General features: G+C 47.0%; 1 protein-coding gene across 8 annotated transcripts in view; it reads right to left on the bottom strand.

Annotated features, from left to right (window-relative positions):
- Window positions 1-22,849, bottom strand: part of Tacc2 (transforming acidic coiled-coil containing protein 2) — a 186,859-nt gene that overhangs the window by 13,169 nt on the left and 150,841 nt on the right. For 3 of the 8 annotated variants that reach the window (XM_033761382.1, XM_033761384.1, XM_033761383.1), the window contains 8 exons: window positions 21,314-22,619; window positions 19,483-19,518; window positions 17,478-17,538; window positions 16,136-16,337; window positions 10,231-10,292; window positions 8,962-9,077; window positions 7,648-7,819; window positions 6,256-6,396 (listed from right to left, as the gene is read on the bottom strand). In XM_033761382.1, the coding sequence (XP_033617273.1) occupies window positions 6,256-6,396; window positions 7,648-7,819; window positions 8,962-9,077; window positions 10,231-10,292; window positions 16,136-16,337; window positions 17,478-17,538; window positions 19,483-19,518; window positions 21,314-22,619 (2,096 nt within the window). Of the gene's footprint in view, window positions 1-5,313; window positions 5,404-6,255; window positions 6,397-7,647; window positions 7,820-8,961; window positions 9,078-10,230; window positions 10,293-16,135; window positions 16,338-17,477; window positions 17,539-19,482; window positions 19,519-21,313; window positions 22,620-22,849 lie in introns of all 8 variants that reach the window. The other 5 variants (XM_010632748.3, XM_033761385.1, XM_033761386.1 and 2 more) reach the window with 4 other exon arrangements.

Genomic DNA, 22,849 nt, shown 5'->3' on the forward strand with positions numbered 1-22,849 from the left:
CCTCAGAGAGCTCAGGAGCAGCCTACAATTGTTCTTAGTAGAAAACGCCCAGCAATTTGCAGCACAGTTGAAAAGCAATGTTAGGAGCATCATCAATCGTATTGGCCAGGTTTGTCAGCCTAATTCTACCACAACAGAAACAAAACAACTGTACTCTCAGTCCTATTCATTAACCTCATGGTGCAGTCACAGCTGCCAAGGTGACCTGCACCCTGGTTACAAATCTACTTCAATGGGAGGTGACAGTGGTCTAACAGACGGAGTGAGAACTGTTCCTTCCTTGGGAAATTATAAGACTAAATTGAGTGGTGAACAGAACACCACGGTATAATAGACAGAGATTTGGGGACAGAAGATGGAGACTGATAAAATGCAGCAGGTAGGATTAAAGAGCCAGCAGCAAAGGGAAGGAGCAAACAGCAGGCACACAAGCAGACTGTCTCTGTGATCACAAGAATCACTGTGCTTACCTTACTACAGCACCAAGGACGATATCCTTATGAAAGTAAACAGCTTGGGAAGCTCGGGGTCAAGTTTAATGGATAGGACTGGAGATTACTGAGTTAGGCCCAGTTAGTTGTATACATGCAACATCCATCATCTAGGTTGTCCTGAAAGAGAATTCCTTTTGCTCTGATTTCGCTGACCCCACCTGGCCTTCAGTCTTTGGGCTTCCCCTGAAGTAGTGTCACATGACCAGCTGTCAGCCCTGGGAACAGACCCCAGATTGCAGAGACTCACTCACATGTCAAACGGGGTGTTAGGACCCCTCAAGATACCTCCATTAACAGGATATTCGACCAAAGCACAAGCGACTAGTCAGGGGCAGCAGAAAGGCTGGGCTGTCAGAAGAAAGGGCACCCACAGGCCACAAGGCTCCACAAGGCTCATCGCTGCTTCCTGAAAAGGTGTCCACACTTCTTCTATCACAGGGTAACTGGAAATTATACCTCAAGATCAAGATTTGATACTTGTACTTAGGAGGAAGTTCATAAACGATCCTGAAAAAGACTTAAAAAAGAAAAGCCTGTTCCTATTATTTTAAAATGTGTTCTTTTAAAGAATCAGAAAAACAGAACTTCAAAATGAAAATAATACAAGAGCCATCAAACTCAGCCTGGTCGTTCTGAAGACAAAGAAACTGAGGATCTGAGAGATTGGGTATAGAGGTCTCTCAAAACAATATTCAACTCTGACCCAAAATAAACTGGCTCCTTTAAGGGCAAGAGAAAATTAATTTAATTAAAACTAACTTTATCATACTGGGCAGGAGCTAAATATCACCAATGAAAAAATTAATGATCTTTAAGCTTTTTAAAACAAGGAAATGAATGGGAAAAAGGAATAAAACAATGATCTTTCTAGGCAAATGAAAAGGAATGCTACCCTACAGACTGCTTTATGGTCACTGTTCATGGTGGCCACCTGGTGTTTTCCATAAAAGAACAAATGACTTCAAGACCCATTTAAATTAATGCTCTTATCTAGTATTCACATATTAATGAAATTCATCACACAGTCTGATTTCTCCCTACAACTAAGAAATACTTTCAACTGAAAGTAAAAGGTTTGTCTCTCACTGATATTTTTAGATCATTTATTTTTAGACTGAGCTTTGTTTCTCACATAACTTTCTACTTGCTACTTTAATGAGCCCCTCCACCCCCAGCCACTAGAATCAAACTGAAATGTAAAAATGGTCACAGGCCAGAAGGCAAGGGTCTCTGCAACCAACTTCAATTTTCAATCCACTCCTTAAGTCCTGGGCTTTGCGAGAACCCTTGGGCCACTGGGATCCCTTCAGATGGACAAGCATTAAGCCTGGCCTCCTGCTGGCCTTGCAGCCAGGGGCTATCCTGTCACTCACCCTGGCTCACAGTCCTCTTTATGGTCTTTCTTGTTCTAAGACCTTGGGGGCTTGGGTGGTCCCAGGATCCCTGTCCCAGAGCAGTCATAAGCCAGTTGTGGAGGAAATGAGTACAGACCCAAGTCTGGAATAGCCATGAAGGAGAGGCCACTTGGGGTGAGGACCTGGAGTCATAAACAGACAGTGACCGTGGCAGACTAAGCTAAGCCCATGGAGTGTGGACTGGTTTTCAGAGGGTATTGGAGCCACATGGGAACAACCACCCAATCCTTAAACACAGGCTCCAGGTGACTATACATTCTCAAAACTGGCAAATGAACTGAGGCCTCCATGCTACTCCTTTCTTACTGCTCTTCAGACTGTTCTCATGGCTTTCAGACTTGTCTCCCTCTTTGGTCCGACTGTGAAATGGTGGTGGGAGGGTGTGGCTGGTGTGTCTTTCATAGGGTCAGAGGAAGAAACAACACAATGCCAGGCTGTTCGCCAACAATACAAGTGATCCCTCAACCCAGCTCCTGCTCCAGCTGATGTAAAATTCAGGTTCCTGCTTGTCCAAGCCAGGAAGCTTGGAAGAATTAGAGAACAGGAGTCATACCGCGCCCACGCCCCATGGTGCTGATAGCCCCCACTCTAAACCTACCATCATAGAACATCATCCTTCAGTCTACATAGCAGGTGCCTGGAAAGCCCAGCAGCTCCAACATCACAACCAGAGGTCACACACAGATCAGAACAAGGGCCCTGTGCTTTGCACCCCTTGGAAAGCCATATAGTCCTGACATTCAGATTCTGTCCAACCTGATAATGCTGTGCAGCCTTCCAGAAACCCTGGTCAAATTCACCCCAGGGGGAGAAACCAAGTTTGGCCAGAAGAATGTAGGAGGAAACTAACAATGAGGTTGCATCCTCACACCCCAGCTCCTAGGGACCTCTTATTTCTAATGACTTGATCGGTGAAAAGGAAGCCTCACTGGAGTTCCTCAAAGGCTAACTCAACTCTGTCAAGTTAAAGAGAAATGATAGGTGAAGGTGCTCTAAGAAATAACCCAATACCCCCCAGTTCCTGCCAATGTTCATCCTCTCAATAGGACATCCTTATTCCAAGTGTTTTCATTTTTGTGTTAGCACCACCAGACAGAGCTCTGTCACCTGCAGCTGAAATGCAGCAGCAGGAAGAAGAGCAAATCAGACACCCAGCTGCTTGTGCTATAGATCAGCACTTTCCGACACAGTGAGGGGCCATCAAGAATCTATGTGAGTAAGGATCCTACAGGGACCTACTTGCACTAAGGTCCAAGAATTTCCCTCAGGCTGGCTAGCTACAGAAAGAACATCTATTTCCCATGGGCCAGAGTTATCAGATAACATATTTTCCAAAAGCAATACAAATTCCTATGGTAGAGAAAAGATGTTCCTTATACTCCAAGACAGTTCTACTAAAACAGAATATTCCTTCTAGCATGCAATTCTGAAATACATAAGGAGGTGGTTTGGGCTGCATGTTGGGCCCACACTCAGTGGCTCCATGTGACACAATTTCCTAAATCAAAATTGGGACACATGCTCTGAGAACAGGTTGTAACTGACGGGTCATCAACTCTATCTGCCTGTTTGCTGAGGACCACCTCTAGCATGCTCTTAGAGGAAGGAGGCAGGAGACTCCAGAACATTTCCTGCCCAACTGGAATTACTCAGGGGAACATGCTCTGTTCTGCGTCAGACTTCTTTTCAGGTATGCACTGCAAAGACAGGAGGAGATAAACCGTGTATGTGCTTGTGGGGGTGGGGTGGGGTATCCTCACTGTGTAATGTTTTCTAAAGTTCTCATTTTCATGGAAGTTCAACCCAATTTTATGGTTTGGCAACCATGACATAACTGATCTGTGTTTACATTCTTACCTGGAGTCCTATAGTTCCCAGTCTGGAAGCCCACAATGTGGCCACCTCCTGTCTCCAGGAGGGGTCTCTCTGGGCTACAACCAAGAAGACCACATGTATGGGCCCTTGGGGCAGAGTAGCAGCTGGAAACCCTACTCCCGCACTAAGTACTGAGGTTCTTCCGTGGATGAGATATTATGTGAAAAAGACTTGCAGGGCCCCGTTTAGAGACTGGAATTCTAGTTTGAGGCTGGTGAAATACCTTTAAGAGGCTTGATTTCCTCATCTGTATAGGTGGACCTCAATCTGCCCCCGGAAGTGTCATGAGAATCTGATCAGCTAAGAGGCAGAGGTAAACTGTTAGCTAACAAGAAAAGCACCTTCTTTTTATTGCACACCAACCGTGTGCCAGGCATAGGGTAGCTCTTCACATGTCATCTGAAGTCCTCACGCAACCAGCAGTCACTGGTGAGCCACATCTCCAAGGTGGAAAAGCTGAGGCTCACACAACACAAGCAGGGTTCTTCCTAGGTCTGACACACCAAGTTCACGGGACTGCCGGACTCAGGGGTGGGGTGAGGGATAGAAAAGAGGCCACTGCTAGGAGACTACAGGTCGCCAGCAGCCTGAGGGCAACACGATTTTATGATCAGCACCCCACTCAAAGTGTGAAGAAAAATGACCCCAAACCTGGGAGCCAGGTAGAAAGATGCCCTCAGGCATGCCTTGTTAATGCCACACTCCACTGGCAAAGCAGGGACTGACAAACTGGCCCACAGGCCAAATGACCTAATGCCCTTTTCTGTTTTTAAATAAGTGGGGGAGAGCCAGGGATGTAGCTCAGTGGTGCCACTGCCAGTACAAGCTTCCAAGTTTGATTCCAAGTACCAAGAAAAAAGGAGGAAAAAGGTGAGAGGGGAAAGAAGAGGAGGAGAAAGAGGAGATGGAGGAGGAAGATAAGTTTCCTAAGACAACACTGCACCATTTCTCTGCATACTGCGTGAGGCTGCACTGGCACAGCAGTGCCAGGCAGGCAGCTGTGACCCAGGCCAGATGTGTCCTGCAAACCCTCAATGTTTACCAGCTGCCCCGCACCAAAGGACTGTGTAACGACTCAGGGCAAGTGTTGCTTTCACTGACTAATTACTACTGATTCTCAGTGAAGTTAGATATGAACTTGCAGAAAACAGAAAAGTTGCAAATTATTTTTGTTTACAGAGAAACAAGTAATATTTATAGAAAAAAAAAAAAGATAGCCTCAAAGGCAATGATTTCTTAGTCTTGATGAGTCAGTATTCCATCTGATTTTGTCACCTTAAGTCTGTACTTCAGCTTCTCCAGTTCTCCACTTAGCCAGCACTGCCATCTGCCAGTTTTCTCATTCTTCAATTAAGCAGAGCTTACATATGCATGTTTGTGCAAGAGTTACACTTTTAGTGTTTTTGGAAGGCACACTCTGCAGGACACCCACCACGCCTGCCTGGCCGATGGTTAGCAAAGCTTCCCTGGACCACAGTGGCACACACAGCATTCCCAGGAGGCAGTGCACTGCAGCGGCAAACCGGTACCTTGGTGTCCTGGCGGTTGCGGGAAGCCAGGGCAATCTGCCTGGCTAGCTTCAGGGCTTCTATCCGCATGATGGCAAACTCTAACTCCTCCTGCCCGAGGGGTGGGGTGTGAGCAGGCCGTAGGGGAAATGCACCAAGACAGATGCAATGTTTTCCACATCCCGGAAATGAATGTGCCACATAAATGTGTCACGACGGGTACTTGGGGGAAAACACATGCCCAGCTTTCTTCACAGTGATCACCTCAGCAGATCATGAAATAAGTGTGTTAATTTGCTTTTTGCCAAACTGCTCTTTTGAATATCTGTCAAGAAGTATCATGCAGTACAACAGAAAGTGATTTTCAAAACCGGATCAAAGATTTTACTGTACTGTATTCTTTGATTTCTTTCCTTTTGTTTTTCTTAAAGTTGGCTAACACTTTACACAAATGGATGTGCATCTCTCAAAAGACCCTCTTGGTGTACCCCAAACTTCCAAGTCTAGGGGATATCGAATTAAGTTGTCAAATTTAAAGCACAGAGTAGATAATAATTTTGCTTCCAGATGCAAGGCTGAGTCCAGATGTTATCTCAATGGGAAGCTGAGGTTGCACGAATATATAAACAGCCTGGCTCCGTGGTGACCTCATATTTTTGGTTTTGTGAATAAATCAAAGAAACTGCTTTTGGGGCTATCAGTACAACTGAGTAGTGACTGTTTAGCCAAAGTTCCAAACTGAAAGAGAAATGGTTCATTCAATATGTAACTGTACAATTTATACAGTTTCAGCATCCTGGATAAAGTACACCACATAAATTAGTGTTTGAGGGGAAGATATTTCATCTGGAACATCCTCAGCATTTCCTCATTACAAACTGCCTCAGGTTATTTGGGGCCTGGGGATTCATTCTCTACTGAGGTTTTGACAAATTCCCAAAAGGTCACACATGGGCTACAAACCTGAAGTTTCTGAGCAAATACTGGGGGGTTCTTTTCTGCTAAGTCGGGTTCCAGATAGTCAAGCGCACCACAGAGAGAGGCAGGATGGGCCAGCCTGCTGAGGAGGGCATCAGCAGAGGCAAAGGCGCCCTCAGGAGCTGTCTGGAGGCCGGCAGAGAGGAGGTCACAGGAGAAAAATAGAGGAGAGCAGAGAGTGATACTGATTCCAGACAAGGATCATGCATGCATCTGCTGCATATTCTGCCTTAAGACTAAAGAGAGTTATCAATTAGCTGCAGCACTCCAGCTGCCATCTGGACGAATTCCCACTTGCCGACAATGAACACTGGAGATCGGGAGGCCCCATCCCCTCCCGCAAACACAGTACTAGGTGCCCTCCCCACCGGCAGGCCACCCTTGCTCCCTAGCAATAGGTGGGAAACAAGCTAGTTGATAATTTTGCAAAACATAATGAAATGCATCAAGAAAATAGCTCCAGGTATAAACATCAAAGGAAGTAAGGTTTTGGTAAAAGTCATTTTCTAAATAATAGAAAGATGATTTCAAACAAAAAAAGTGTCTTTGGGTAGACTTCCAAATCAGAGGCCAATTTGGTAGATGGTAAACCATAAGTCCTTCGTGGCATTTGTTTGCAAGATGATGGATTCATGTCTAGACCCTCTTTTCGCCATTACGTTTCCATTCTCCAATTCAGCACCCAACTGCCAAGCACATGGTAGGTTCACAATAAATATTTACTACATGAGATAAATGAAGTCTTCTAAGATAGAACAACAAAGGTAACACACTAAATCAATGCCTCCACACCTGATTGGAGATCCGCTAGGACACAGATCAAAGAAATTAAAATAAGGGTGGAAAATCCTCACATGTGCATCACATACTCCAAGGAGACCGCAGATGACTGATGGACACATGTAACATGCAGGGAGTTGGGTGGGTGAAACCTTCAACTCAGGTCTGTTGGCTCTGCAAGGCACTGGGAGAGCTGGGAAAGGAGAGGTAAAATTCCTGGTCTACAAATGAGAGTTACCCAGGAAAACCACCTGAGTTCTTAAGAAGAGGTGACCCCACTCTGCTATTCTCTGCCTGTGCTAGACAGGCTGGAGAGGCAAAGTACTGCCTGGTAATGGCTCCAAAGAAACAGTCCAGTCCCAAGAGGGGACAAATGGGAAACAAATAATTCTAGGTGCAAACAAAAGCATTTAGGTGAGAACTGCCAAGCCATCCTGGTGGGAAGGGAGGACCTTTCCCTCATCGTGATGATGTGGGGGCCCGGAGGCTGGTTTCTGTACCCTGGGAGCCAGGATGGGCCCCACAGCAAGTGCCAGGTGGTGGTGATGGCACTGTCAGGCCCTGGTCTCATCCCCGGGGATTTACAGCTCCACTTACAATTTCAATTGCCTCTGAAGGGGTCCCCAAGGCCATGGCCTCCAGGTCTTTCTGGGAGGATTTCTCTGGCACTTGCAAGTGTGGCTCTTGGCTGGTGGCCAGCCCTCGTGTGACAGGATGCTGGACTTTTGCTGCAGCATTCACAAGGGCTTCAGTCTCCTCAAAACTTGACCTGAGGAAACAAAGGGCATCTTCAGCATGTTCTCATTGGAATCAACCAGGAATCTATAACTGAAGCAACAGCCCAAGAGTTCTGGACTTCTGGGGCTATGTCCTCAGGGGGACATGGGCCAGGTCTTCCGTGGCCATGCAGCCTCTCAGCTGGGCAGTCAGAGGGAAGGTGCAGCCCAGTCCCCACCTAGCACTAACTGACACAGGAGGGACAGAGCACAGATGCCATTGGCTAAGGGGCACAAGATCTGGTGTTAAGCAAATAGCCCACTGCTAGTTATGCACTCTGGGGAAAGTAACTGGAGCCATTTTTCAGGCTGTAAGATAAAGGCAATGTACCTTTGAGAAGATTAAGTATGCTGTATTATGTACAATACTCAACACAGTGCCTTTCATATGGCCACATTACTGCTGTAACAACATTATCAACTCAGCCCCTGGGCAGATTCAATAAGTTTGAGGAGTCAAACCAAGAACTTCCAGTCTTCCGTAATGGAAGGAGCAGGCAGGCAGGCAGGCAGTCCAAACCCTAAGAGCAATGCCAATATTTGCCCAATCAACACTGAACTGCTCACAGCATGAACTGTGACAAAGGAAAAAAACCACCATCCATACTAGTAACATACATTTATCAAGCACTGCAAATGTGATGGGAACTCTGATGAGTGCTTCCCACACATCAGCTCTCTGGACCCCGGGTACCCTGTGCCCACTGCACAGCTAGGGGAAGCTTTGGACTAACAGCCTCCTATTATTTTCTTAATTACCTCTGAGGTTAGTCTATTACTCTCGCTTGACAACTGGAGAAACTGAAGCATGAGGGGGGTCAAGTAACTCACATTAACCATTAAGGAATGATGTGGTGACCCAGGTTCTGAATGGTGTGCCGTGCTATCCTCCAATGGACAAATGACAGAAAGTGTATAAACTGGGGGTGCAACGGGGGTCAAGTCAGCTGTTAAAGGCTTTCACCTTAGTACAAAGAGCCCCGTGACAAAACCATCTGTGTGCACGTGGACAGAGACAGAAATCAGGCTGTCTCAATACATGAAAGGGAATGGAGTCAGGCTAACAGTGGGAAAGTGCTCAGGGGCTTTGAGGTGTCTGGCCTGACCAGTAACTCTCTCATCATGGTAGCCATACCCTGAACACGGCGTTGGGGAGTCTGACATCCGGACTGGGGGAGACTTGATGGGGCTCTCCTGAGACGTGTCGAACATAAGGTACAAGGCCTGTTTCTTCGGGGCGTCATCATCCTGCTGCAGGGATCAAAGGCACACATCAGCTTGGCATAGTCAGCCTGAACATGCCTCTGAGATGAAAATCAGAGCACTCTCCAGTAGGGATCAAACAACTCATCAGGGAAAAGCTTTCACTTCTCTCAAGTGATCAGGAAGAGAGGAGAAAGCAGGGCCTGGCTAGGAGATGGGGAGGGAGGAAAATACATGGTGGGGAATGTGCAACTGGTACAGGTGGCGATGTGTGGGAGGAAAGAACTGGATGTGTAGCCGACCCTGCTCGGGCACCAATGTTTACTGACACTGTGGGTCAGACACTGTGCTGGCCACTGAGGATAAATGGAGGACTAAGGCAGGCTCCTGGCTTGGGGTTGCCCACAGTCAAGTGGGGGAGACCAGCTTAGTGACCCAGGGATGAGCATGGGGAAGGAGGACAGAGCAATGGGCTTAGCCTGAAAGGACAAGGGTTCCTCTCAGTGGGCATGGGCAAGAAGGGTATGAGAAGAGAACTTGGTATGTGCGCTGAGGTTAAGAGCCTATGGATCCAGGTGTCTTCAGAGCCAGCAGAGGAGCAGAGCCACACTGGTGCACAGGGCTCTGAAATTAGAAGCTAAGTGGGGGAGTGGACAGACCAGTGGGCAGAGTAGGGACCAAGACCAAACCCCCTATGGCCACATGTACTGAGCCTGGAAACAAGGACTGGCATTTCTTAGTGATGAGAAGATCCACAAAGACCTCTGCACTCTGGGGTGACTACAGAAGACCCCATTGCTGTGGCTGCAGGCATGCTGCTCTGCACCATCACAAGCTTTCTGGATGGCTGTGTGGATCCTGGGCAGGGTAAACTCTTCATGAAAGCCATGTGTGAGGCTTGCTGACGCACTGGTCAGCAGGTATGTGCATAAGAAGCGGCCCCTGGTGGTTCTGGCCCCATTAAATCAATAATATCAAATTATATGAATGTTCCACTTCATCAGTAAAATGTCTTTCCCTTGGTATTACATATATGGTGTCCACAACTAGGTTGGTGACCTTAGGAAGAAGCAGACACTCTGAGGGACACACCAAGAGATGACAGAACCCACACTCTATCCAGGAAACTGATTTCAGTCTGTGTACTGGTACACTTTCCTGCCTGTCTGTCACAGCAAAGTGCAGAGCAGGAAGAACTTACAGGTAAGGAGGAGCCAATTTTTTCCATATATTCAATCTCATAGGAGTTTCTGTAATCCAACTCTGCAAAGAAACACAAAGTGAGATCAGTGCCAGAGACAAAAATGGAAAAGATTTGAGGAATGACAGGGGACTTGTGATGCAGCTGCCCAGCTGTTTCCAGTTATTCTGTCAATTACTTGCTGGCAGGGACTCTGCCTTTAGGGCATCTGAGGAGTCCCAAAGAAGTGAAGCAGTGGTGGCTATGGGCAAATCTGAGCACTGTGCGCCATTTTCTGATCAGAGTGTGTGCACTTTGGTGCTGGTCTCCTGTAACTCTTATGTGCAGCATGTGGAAGGATACTCCCTGAAGACATCTTGGAGCTGGACCTGTTCTTGTCCCTCCCTGCAAATTCAGTTCTAGCTCCACCGCAAAGCAAGAAAAGGACAAATACTTTTCCTCCAATGTTGCCTGTAAGAGGCTTTGCAGTCACCTGGACATTTCCCAGTGTTCTACCAGTGTCTAAAGGGCCAGCCCAAATCAATTTTCAAATGAGGACTATTAAAATCTAAGAGGACAAAGCTGAAGCTTGCTTTGTGGCTGAACGACCAGGACACCCTCCCTCCCAGATGTTTACACCTGGAGTTGTGCAGAGACAGGAGCACGAAGCACAGGCTACTGAGATGAGTCTGGAAGGAACACCTCCAACTGTCATGCAAGCCTGTGCCAATTCAGCACCCAGAAAAGCGACGGCTTATGAAGACTCGGCCCTCTTCATCTTAAAGTGAGGGCAGGTGTGGGAGGGGGAGGAGTGATGGGCAAGGTGAGCTCTTGGGCCTCTGCGGCTCTAACATTTTGTGTGTATGAGACCCCAGCGTACCATTTTACTGTCCTGTTAGAGACTGTCAAAGTGGAAAAGATAACAGCGTTAGTATTGCCAAAGTATTGTACAACCCTAAATTATTTAAAAGGAATCTCTCAGGACCTCCCCCTAAAATGGCACAGAGCAATAGGATGCACCAATAAACAAGGGGCTACCAGGAGCTTCTTCAGTGGGGGTGAGGGAGGGATGGAGATTTAGCTCAGTGGTTCCACTGCCTGCCTAGCATGTGCAAGGTCCCAAGTTCAAACACCAGTACAAAAAAAAAAAAAAAAAAAAAAAAAAAAAAAGAGCTTCTTCAGGGACCTATGGCCCCGGCTCTGATCACCACAGTAGGGCACCCCACTTGAGCACCTGGCCCACTCCCCCGGCAGCCAGATCTGGGTGTTTCAGGTCACCAAGCTCACTCACCTGCCTCCTCTCCAACCTGCCAAGGGGGTTTCTCTTCCTACTGCCCAGTGTTCCCCGTTTTCCCTTCAGGGGGGTTCTCTGTTCCCCAAGTAATACTGATCTGTAATGGCCTGGCTCTAGGAGACCCACCCTCTGCCTGGGAACCTCACCCTCATGATAGGCACCCAGAGATGCTCCTTCAGAAGATGCCCTGCCATTTCTAACCATATGCATGTGGGGTCCTCGTTTATAATTTACACAACAGCCTGGATAGGATGGAAGGAAATTAAATGCCTCTCCCCATCATCAGGGCGGTCTCTGCTATTTTAAGAAAACATCTTATTAGGCTGGAGATTTAGCTCAGTGGTGCCACACCACCTGCCTTGTAAGTGCAAGGTCCCGAGTTTGATCCCCAGTACCAAAAAAGAAAACACCTTATTGAAATTGGCTTTATGAAATCTCACTCATCTTCTGTGAATACTAAGCCTTATACAGGGTAGGAATAAAGTGTGTTCAATTTCGGCATCCTTTTCACACAAGCCCCATGCAAGTGGCAGACCAGGGAGCGTTATATCAATGGCACCAAGAGGGACATTATCTCTACAACTTCAAGGGAAGCTCACTTGCTAAAGTTTGTGGCTGCTTCAAGTTGAAGAGGCCCAAAGTGATTTTTAATGTGTGCTCTGATATCCACGGGCTGCTTCTAGTAATTATTTTCTATGAGGGCACTGCACAGGGAGACAGCCTGACTGATGTTTGCCTGGCTCTAATTGCTGGAGCTTTGCTGGGGGACTAAAACGAGCCATAATCAGAAGCCAGAGGATCTTCATTTCCAGGATCAGGGAAACCAACTCACCTGACTACTCTGTGACAACTGACTCACCTAAAAATGGAGCTCAAACAGCCACATTTTTGGATAAGATGAAATAGTGTAAAATCAAGTCTATTCAATGGGTTATATAAATGTAAGGGATCCTTTACATTTTGCTCACTGCTATTATTGCTCATTGATAATATTTCTGGAACTTTTAATACAGTGGGCACTCAAATTATAATCAGCTTGACATATTAACAACCTGGGTTACAACCGGGATTTTAATTTTAACTTAGGGCCAAAATCTTGAGTTATATATGACCTGAATGCTGGCTGTTTGTGCTTCCAGATGGTCTCAGATATAGACCGAACGAACCCTTAAAAGAGTTCTGGAAAAAGCATTACAATATCCTTTCCTGTGTGGGGTTGAATGAGAAATCCTGGGGCAATGATTCTCTAAGAACACTGATATCTGCCTGTATACAGGAGAGAGACTTTGAAGGTTGTGTAGAGGAGCCTGAACTTTCAATTGACTGACTTGAGCTACCACCAGACCCTGGGAATGAACAGTTCATAAGTCAAGGGTCCACTGTGTAAGTGATGTCATAACAGCAAAAGAAGAGAGCCTTCTGGAAAGGAAAGAGGCAGCGGTCCTGACAGCCTCACTGTCCCTTCTCAATGTCTGATGATGCATGTGGTAGCAATGGTGGCAACCATTAAAAATGGATTAGGCTCCCAAGGACACCTTCCGCTCTGCTAGAATGAGGGAAGAAGGTGGTTTGGCAGTGTACAGGGGAGTAGGGAACTCCGTGACTGGCAAAGGGTCATCCAGACTTATGAATCTAAAAACAACTGCTCTGTGAGGGCCTCCCGGACCAGAGGCAAGTGAGTTCTCAGGGGCTAGACAGGCCCTTTCCTCCCAAGGGGTCACAGGGCCACGTTTGAAAAGACTGCATGGGATTAGGGCACTGATTAAACGAGGCTGCGCATTTCTACCTGTCAATCTGAGTTTTCAGTTGGTGGAGATCATCAGAGTTAATGTAGTAGAGCTCAAGCATGCTACTGTAATCACCTGGGCATCTCTGTAAACTATTTTCATCGGGGATTTTGAAATATTATAGACAACATGAAGCTCTTCAACACCGCTCTTGGGCACCCAGATGAGAAAGCAAATCCTGCAGATGAAGGCAGGAAGCGTGGTCAGTGCTCACATGAACAGCAGAGTGGGAAAGTGCACAGTTAAGTCAAACAGATCCAGATCTCCATGGATCAGCCGCACGACACTGAGCAAGTCGCTTAACAGCACCAAGCCTGTATTCCTCCTTTCTTAAAGCAAGGAGAAAATCATCACAGTGCTGGGAGGAAGAAATGAAATCATGTGTATGAGAGGCTCGCCCAACTCAAGGAACATGCTGAGCCAGTGACAGTTACTGTGTTCCTCTCCTCACCTATTGAATCAGTATTAAGAGTGAAGATGGGTGCAAACAGTAATTATTATTTGTAGCTCAACATTTCATTTCCCTGTGGCTGGTGACTTCTGTGTAAGAAAGTCTCAGATCACAGCTGCAGGCCTGTTCTGATTCATTCAGACGTCGCATCGGCGTGTGTGTGTGTGTGTGTGTGTGTGTGTGTGTGTCACTGCTGAATTTAACTTAATAAAGTAATGGGGGGATGATCGGACAGAGGGACCTGCAGCCAGTGCCTACAACCCTGAGGAGGATGAAGCAGATCAACACTTCCTGAAACTATAAGTGTAATGATGGGTTTTTAATCACATAACAGCCAAAATTATAGTTGCGACTCCCAAACCTTCAACATTGTCTTCTATGAGGCGGAGTTAAGAGGATCATGCTTCAAACTTACATACGCACGTGTTTGTTGAACACTGAGCTTGTGAAGCATTTGTTTTGGGACAACAGCAAAGGTGAACAAATAGATGGTGGCACTGAATAAGGTACTCACTAGCTTAAACAAGTACTCAGGTCTTTATTTCTAAGGGAAGATGTCCATGCATCTGATTTCTAATAAAACCAAACCACAGACACACTCCTAGATCATGTTATTTTATTCTCATCCACAGTGCCAATCCTAGATGGGTTTTGAAATAATTTTTGCTTATGCTAGAAGATTCTTGTACAGCTCAAAGGATGTGAGCCAGTTAAAAACCACAGGCACTGTAGAAATGGCAAGGTTAACGTTTATGCCATAATGGCATCTGCTGCTTCTGGGTCGTAAGACATCTCCCCTTGAGGTCCCCTCACACCTCATCCAGGTGATACATGTTACAAAGATCACATCGACTGAGTTGACCTTGTATTTCCTTCATCTCAGAACAATCTTTAGCCCCTGATATTCAGGGTGCTGTGGGGGGACACAGACAGGCACGAGAGCTCCTGCCTACAGGAAGCTACTTGGGAAAAAAGAAAAGCACACACGTCTTCACCGTGCAGTTGTAAGTGCCCCAGGTTGGGCCAGACAAGCAGTGGAGGAAAGCAGAGCAGGGAGTGGACATCTAGGAAAAGTCTGAGATAGGAGAGGGTGGAAAACAGGGAGGCGGATGCAGGGCAGGCAGTGGCCACAGACTGGCAAGGGGTGCCCCAGGGAAAAAGTTGTTCATTTGAGAGAGGCTTACGACTCAGGTGTGAGCAGAGGGAAAAAAGGGTTGAAGGAAGGCTGAGCCTGGGGCCTGGGGCCCGCGGTGTCAGGCTAGAATAGTGGCAGCAGACTTGGGACACACAGGACACAGCTGGCTGTGTGTATCACTGAAAGCTCTGAAAGTTTTGCCATCACTGGACTACAGTGAGATGGTAACTTTGAGACCTCCCAAACTCTAAGCCGGAGGGCCAAATGGCAGCTAATCGAACAGATGTATTTTATAGAAACAGATTCCAAAAAGTCCAAATGTATATATTCGAATCATCTTTTCGGGGTCACACAAAGGACAACAGCTTAGTATGGAGAGAAAATGAACATCCCAAAACCTGAAACATCTATTTCTATTATGAACTACACTCAACACAAATGCACTGCGGACACCAAGCAAACCACTAAGAGGACTGACCACGAAAGAACTTCCAGGGTAAACACTGAATTGCATGGTCGAGCATGATGGCATATGCCTGTCATCCCAGTACTGGGAGGCTGAGGCAGGAGAATTCCAGGTCAAGCACAGCCTGGGCAACTTAAGACTTAGTGAGACCCTATCTTTAAAAAAAAAAAAGTAAAAGGAGTGGGTATGTAGCTCAGTAAGCCTGGGGTGAACCTCTGGTTTGGATTTGATTAAAAGGTATACCTGTGTTGTTTCACCATTCCGTAGGGGCTATAAAAATGATGGTACCTAGGTACTCCCAGGTGCACTGAACTATACTGAGCATTTGATGGGAACAACGCTTCATTTAAGCCTTTTCCCCCCAAATCATGGAAGGGACATTAAGTCATACAGCCAAGAATAGGCAAATGGAAGTGAGCCCTCAAAACCTGGATTAGAGGGCCGAGGATTTAGCTCAGTGGTTTGGTGGCCTGCCCTGCAAGGGCAAGGATCCGAGTTCAATCCCCGGTACCCCCCCAAAAAAAAAAACAACAACAACAAAAAAAAAACACCTGGATTAGAGAGGGCTGGGCTACTTCTTAGCAGGCACTGTGGGGTCAAGGGACTGCTTCAAGTCTTAGGCTATTTTAAAGCACAGCCTTAGCTTCAAGGGCACTGGGGGGCATGCAGATGGTCACCGGGTAACAGTAACAGTTACCTGGCTGAGAAGTACCTTTCCTGGCCTTTTGCTCCCCAGGGGCAATATTCTCCAAGGCAGGGTGGTGGGGGTCCAGCTGCCCACCAAGTTGCTTACCCTCCGTGGGTGAACTGAATTTGGTCTCATTTACAAAGGTGGACAGGTCTGAGGGCTGTGGGAAGTCCTGTTTGTCAGCCTCCAAGTCCACAGTCATGCATGTCCACTTCTGACTGGTGACTGCCAGCTTTTCCTCATCTGTTGCGTGGACCACTGCAGAGATGACTGGTGGTGTTTCTGGTGTTGCAGCTGGAGTAGGGTCCTGCAAGCAGCAGAGAGGCAGTCTTCTCTTTTATTCAGTGTAGTGGTCAGAAATCACACTCACCCAGTAGTCTGAAGCCCCTTCACCAGGAGAGGTCCCCATCAAAATCCTCTACCTGTTCTGCTTGGACTTGGCTCCAGGTGACCCTCAGGAAAACACATTCTTTCCTTTATGAATCTCCTTCTGATGGTTTGTTTCAAGGAGTGATCATGGTTTTTTTCTTTGTTTTTTTAATCAGGATTTTATATTTTAGTTATCTGAGACATTTCTGCTAACTTCATTCCAACAACTACTGTGTAATGCTCATATGAAAGATTGGGGGTCAGCATCATCAATATCCCCTAACACTCCACATGCCAGTCCCTGGAAGTCTGGGAGAAAGGGAGTCATAGTGCCACCCCACAGGAAAGGATGGAGCTGAGCAGGGCAGGGTGGAACTCAGGAATGAGGAAGCAGAGCTGTGACTGGACACCCTGTTCAGAGGTCCAGGTCCAGGGCCTTCTGATCTCTGGACAGGGCCAATTCTTGGGGCTGGGACTTAGCTGATTTGATTTAGTGAGATGGAAGAAGTCTGCTTGTTTTATGACCCAGGAATGGTATGGCAAACCTGTTTGATAGCAACCTTCCTCAGTCTATAAAGAGAGCAGAAGAAATGGCATGTACTTGATGAAGAACTATTAAGAGAAACAGGGACTCATATAAATAAACAACCCAAGCAGCCACTTCTTTGTGGGGTCAGGTTCTCTCACCTTCCTACCCTGATGTTAGGGTCATAATCTAGTGCTTCTGACACACATTCAGTTTTTACATTTTCTTACTCTGCATTCATTGATCTCAAAAGAATTTTTCAACTTAAGAGCTACAAAAGTTCTCAGCAAGTGGATAGAATGGATCAGAACAGTTCCTCCTGCAGAATCCAACTATCATTTTCCCTGAACTTCTTCCTACTCTCACGATACACCCTGGTCTCGGCCAAAGTGAAGGGATCAAAACAATCTTGACCAAAACAAGGGACCTCCCCATGTAGGAGCAAGAGGACCTTGGAAACATGCCCATGAAAAGCAGAAAGGAAAGCTCAGCTGCCTGGGGTAATACTCTTTGGGTGACAGTAAAATCATAAAGATCAAAGGAACATTGTACCTGAGAAGGTGGATCAGAGAGAGGAGACCGTTTTGGCGACTTTTTCACCCTAAATGTGTCACTGGAAACAAAATGGAAAATGTAAACACAACAAACAGAGCTACGGAACATCCCAAGCAATATAGAGCAGGTGGAAGCCACCGCCTCTGCCAAGCTATCTGCCCAGGCCACCCTCCTCTCTGCCCACTCCAATCAAAGACGTCCATACCAATTTATTCTGACTTTTTAGTAGATATTATTTTTCCCCACAAAGGAAAGATCCATCAAGCTGGGTATCTTTAAAGAGATGCCATTTGGAGCACTGACTGGAAAAAAAATGAAGCTAAATTTAACTAAATGCTCTGATTTTACAAAGCAAACTTTAGTGAACAGATTAACGTATCTGGATTCTTCCAGGAATGTCTGCACCAACTAAGGCTGGGGGAGGGGTTGGTTCTAAACTCGTGACACTAATTAACAGGATCCAATTTTCACACGGGCGAGGGCCATACAACACTTAATGAACAGCTGAAGGACCCTATGCATAAATCAAATTTGTGGAATCCTTCCTATTCACACCAACTTCGAGCTTACTGGATTCTGGAGCACTGCAGGATTCTGGTGAGGACTCCCACCAAACACAGGGCCAGCTATGTCTTTTCCTAACCATGGTTAACAGTCAAGATTAATGATTCTTTTCTTTCTTTCTCCTTCATGTAGACCATGTGAGGGGAGGAAGGACATCAGCTAAAATCTGTGAAGGGTCAAGGAGGCAGACCTCAGGAAAAAGGAGTGGCTTTTAGCAGAAATGGCACTGCTGAGTCCAACAGACAGTCACAAGTCATCTCCAAGTCAGAATGCAGGCTCTCTCCCCTGCCTGCTGGTCTCTATCCTGTCCCTCATATGATCCAACTCCCTGCAAAGCAAGGACTTTGGGGACAGAGGTCTCTCACCTTAGCTCCCACCACCCTCCCATGCATTCCATGTTAAATGGGCAAAGCAACTGGGCACCCACACTCCTTCCTTTGTGTTCTTCCAAACAGAACATTCCAACAATGGCATTTAATCATGAAGAACAATACCATATATAAAATGGTTATTTATGGCATTTACCATATAAGAAGAGTAAGACCACAGCTTCAAGCTTATATTTATTCATGCATATAAATATATAGCTGGGTATTGTGTAGCTGCAAAATGGTTTGAAAATACTACAGAAATGTTTAGGGCAGAAAAGAGTCTGAGAAACTCCACCCTACCCTGGGACTGCCAGACACCCGGGCCAGGCCGGCTTCCCTTTGAAGGACAGGAAGAGGGCACTTGATTTTGGCACCCTGATCACTGCCCACAAGATCCCTCCCTGGCCAGGGGAGGCAGGGTGGCAGAGGCACACAGGTGATCGGCTACACTGATGCCTGGCGGGAGACCTGCAGGTGACAGACAAGGCATGCCAACATCCAGCCTGGATTTAAGTGACCGAGGACATAGCCCAGGGCAGCATGGCGAAGGCTCTCAGCCACAAGCTCCATTTGGAGCCAACTCCATATTTCAAGGGCCTCATGCAAGCCTCAATTTGGAATGGCCCAAATGGTTGTGCTGCATATGTTAGCAATGGCAGTCTCTGCCCGGGCTTTCATTGGACGGTTTCTGTGAAGCCATGGAACCACTAAAAGCAATCGCCTGCCAGCCCATTTTAAAATGAAAGAATGGAATCAAGGGTTAAAACAATGTATGGTTTCACATGAAGATAACCAATATGGAAGAGGAAAAATAGTTCCATTCTCAACAAGCAGGCAGATGTTGAATAATGATGTTTTCATAGCCAAGCATTCTCACACATTACAATCACTATGAAACACAGAAATAACCTCTGCTAACAGGGAGCCCTGTGCCCCATCATTCACAAGCCCAACACAGAAGTACATTGAAGCAGCCATGATGAAGAAAAAAGGATTTGCAAGCCAAAACAAAGGGCAGGGGCAAAGCACATTTGGTGTAAGAGGCAGATTGCATTAAATGTACTTACAACAGAGAACACACAGACATCACATCTTCAACCATCCTAAGACAAGAAGACAAAGAAAAGAGAGACAGACAGAGGAACTGACAAAAAAGATAGATCTACAGACAACTGGTTCCTAGCAAGTCAGGATGTGACCATTACCCAATGAAGATTATGCTATAGGGTAGCAATATCCCAGCCTTTTGGAAAGGGATCTTTGGACAACAGCTTCTTGTCCACGTTCTGATCATTCAAATGGTGTGGGTACCCTAAGATCTTTGTCACCCAGGCTTTCAAAATAACAGTGCATCTGCACTAGGGTAAGATCATGAGATGTGGGGTTAGCTTCCTTGACCTTCATTAGCTCTGATGATCACAAAAGAAAGTGGCTAGAGACAGAACATAAGCAGGCAATCTCAGGGAAGGAGATGCTAACTACAAGTTGACTCTTATTCCAAAGAACAGAGGCAGAAGCTTTACAAGTAGACAATGACTTGTAGTTAATCTTAAAATTAGATTTCCAATAGGATCCTATGGCATTTCCAGGAAGGGCCTACTGAGGAACTGATCTAAGAGAAGTCCACATTTTTTGGCCTGATGGTCTCCCAGCCACACAGTTAGTATAACCCAAGCGTACTCTAGAACCACTTCTCAGGAAGTACTAGGCTAGTCTCAGAAGGCCAATGCTTGAGGGAACCCAGAATGGGAGGTAAATGCCACCCCCCCAGCCTTGATCATGCCAAGTAGGCCTACAGGGGCCAGCATGGGGACCTGTTCAGTTGCAAGGCTCCTGGGAGACTAGTTTCCTCAACCTTGCTAAATTATAGTCAATGTTTCCCATGAGAGAAAGTCCACAATGGTCAACCATACTGCACATGGCCCAGAGTCCTAGTAACAGTCCTTCATCATCCTAGTTACAGCTGGATCATGGAATGCATGCTGGAGAGCTGGAGACCTGAACTGAATATTTAAGGGCTATGCACTTGACAAGTGATTGTGAATAACAGACTCATTTATTAATGGCTCCTCGGGATTATAAGTTCTGCTTCTGGCTTTAGGTTCCATTGTTTTGTTTGTTTTCATTTTTGTTGTGCTTTGTTTTGACTTTTAGGGCCTATAAACTCTTGCCTGCAAATGATAAGCAGAGAGAGGGAAAGATACAAACAGCCCATTTCTCAGGACTGGTTCACATTCCTCTCTCATGGACCTCCTGTGTTAGATTCCTGGGCTAAAGTCTCATGAATGGGCAGAAACTAATGCTATAAATTTTAACCATATTTTATAGGCTGTATCTCCTGGCTTCAATGTGGAGAAAAGCCCAATCACAAATGGGTGGTTGGCCAGATCTCTCATGACTATTACCTTTCTACAAGGCCTCCCACATCCCCCTGGAGTTGCATGTCAAGTCCCTGGCTAAAAGTAAAGCTTTAGACTACTGACTTTTTGGGTCTTTTTGGGACTAGAGATTGAACACAAGGCCTTCTCAATGAGATACACAACCATCCCTTTTTTATTTATTTTAAGACAAATTCTCACTAAGTTTCTAAGTTACCCGGGCTGGGTTCAAACTTGTAATCCTCCTGCCTCAGCCTCCCAGAGTGACCACTGACTTATTAAGGCAAATGATCAAGGACTCTTTTCCCCAAAGGGGTTTGTGAATGGCAAAATGCCAGCAGTGTGGCAGCAAGAGGAAGGAAAACATGTACCTTGCCTGTCTGGTGAAAAGGCCGCAAACATGGCGTCATTCCAAGAGCGGTGAGGTTAGGGCAGCTGAAGGTCATCCAGACATAAGACCGAGGAGGAACAGCACCATGCACCCCACCTCCACCCTCCCTGCCTCCAGCCCTGCACTTACGTCTTCAGGGGCGTCTTCTTCTTCTTGGCAGGCTTGTTCAGCCCATCCCCATCCACTCCATTGGCTTCAATACTGGCTGGAATCTCAAACGAGGCTGGGGACTTAGAAGGTGAGCTGGGGGTCTTAGAGGAGGTCTTAAAGGGGTCAAGAGACTCATCACAGGTGTCTGGGTCAAAGGTATATGACTGCTGGGGCAATTTGGGAGATTCCTGCATTTTTGAGGTGGAAGAAAAAGGGTTAAAATCAGGGTCATCCCACTTGTCAATATCAAAGGTGTAGGTACCTTTAGCAACAGGGATGTCACTGGGTTCAGCGGGGGATCTGGTAGGTGAGGCAGGCGTGTTGTCAAGTTTCTCAGGGGTCTTTTTCATCTTTGGCCTCCTCAGGGGCATTTTGGCAACCTGCTTTTTGCCTAGCTTTTTGGTAGGAGGGGGATTTTCCTGCTCGTTGTCCCAACTACCCTTGTCCTCAGAATAGTCAAACTCCAGCCTCACTGAGAGCCCTTTGGCTGGGGAGTCCTCCTGCCCCCCACTATCCAAAGGGGTCACCTCCACTGTCTCAGGGGCCGTGGTAAGAGGCAACGTCTTCCTCCCAATGGGAGGCGAGTTCTGCACCCTGCCACCTCCGGAAGCTGAGGGACAGGCTCCCTCCACACAGTCTGAGTCTGGAGGAGAGGCAGCTTTGGGCACAGCGGCAGGTTCCAGGGGTGTCTCCTCCGGGAGGACAGACCCAGAGCCCTCGGCCGTGGCCGGCTCCGTCTTTGTCTCGGATTCCAGATGCTCCTCGCTGGGGATGGGACTCTCCTCAGCTGGCTCTTGCTGGGTCTCTTTCACTGGGGTGGTTTCCGTGGGCTTCTTGGGTGTCTGTTTCTTTTTTAAGGAAGGTGGCCTCGGTTTTTTAGTTCGCTTGAGAGTACTAGAAGCACTGTTGGACCCTGTGCTACAGGCATCTGGGGCAAGGGCCACAGCCTCGGGGCTGCCCGGGCAGGAAGCACCGTCAAAGTCACTGGCTTGAAGGCTGAGCGAGCGGGACAGCGTGGACTTGGAGGGGGGCACAGACTCCGTAGACTTCCTGCGTGTGCTCACCTTACAGTCCTGGCTCCTACAGTCTGAGGAACGAGGCTCCAAGCTCTGAAAGTTATCCACCAGCTCAATGTTATCAAAGTCCAAGTTGTACGTCCCACTGCTGGCTATCGGCTTGTCTTCATCGAAGACGGCAGAGGAGGAGTGTGGGGGTCGGAAAGGACTTCCTTCCACAGAGTTGCTACGTGGGCCATCGGGGACCGGGACCGTCTCAGAGCTGCATCCTGAGGAAATGGAGACAAAGCTGTCACTTGAGGACACAGGTCACCTGGGAGCATTTGTCATCCAGAGCAAAGGTTAACAAACTCCAGTCCCCAGGCTACCTGGCCCGACAATGGGCACCCTGCTTAGGGACAATCCCAGTCCATCTCTATTAGCTCCGGCCCCAGACAGGTTTACCTCAGTTCCCTTATCTACAAAATGGGAGCCATGGGGGTTGACGAAGGAAAAGCTC

This window comes from Fukomys damarensis, unplaced genomic scaffold (genome assembly GCF_012274545.1).
Source record: "Fukomys damarensis isolate Sample0158 unplaced genomic scaffold, DMR_v1.0_HiC HiC_scaffold_8, whole genome shotgun sequence".
Classification (NCBI taxonomy): Eukaryota; Metazoa; Chordata; class Mammalia; order Rodentia; family Bathyergidae; genus Fukomys; species Fukomys damarensis.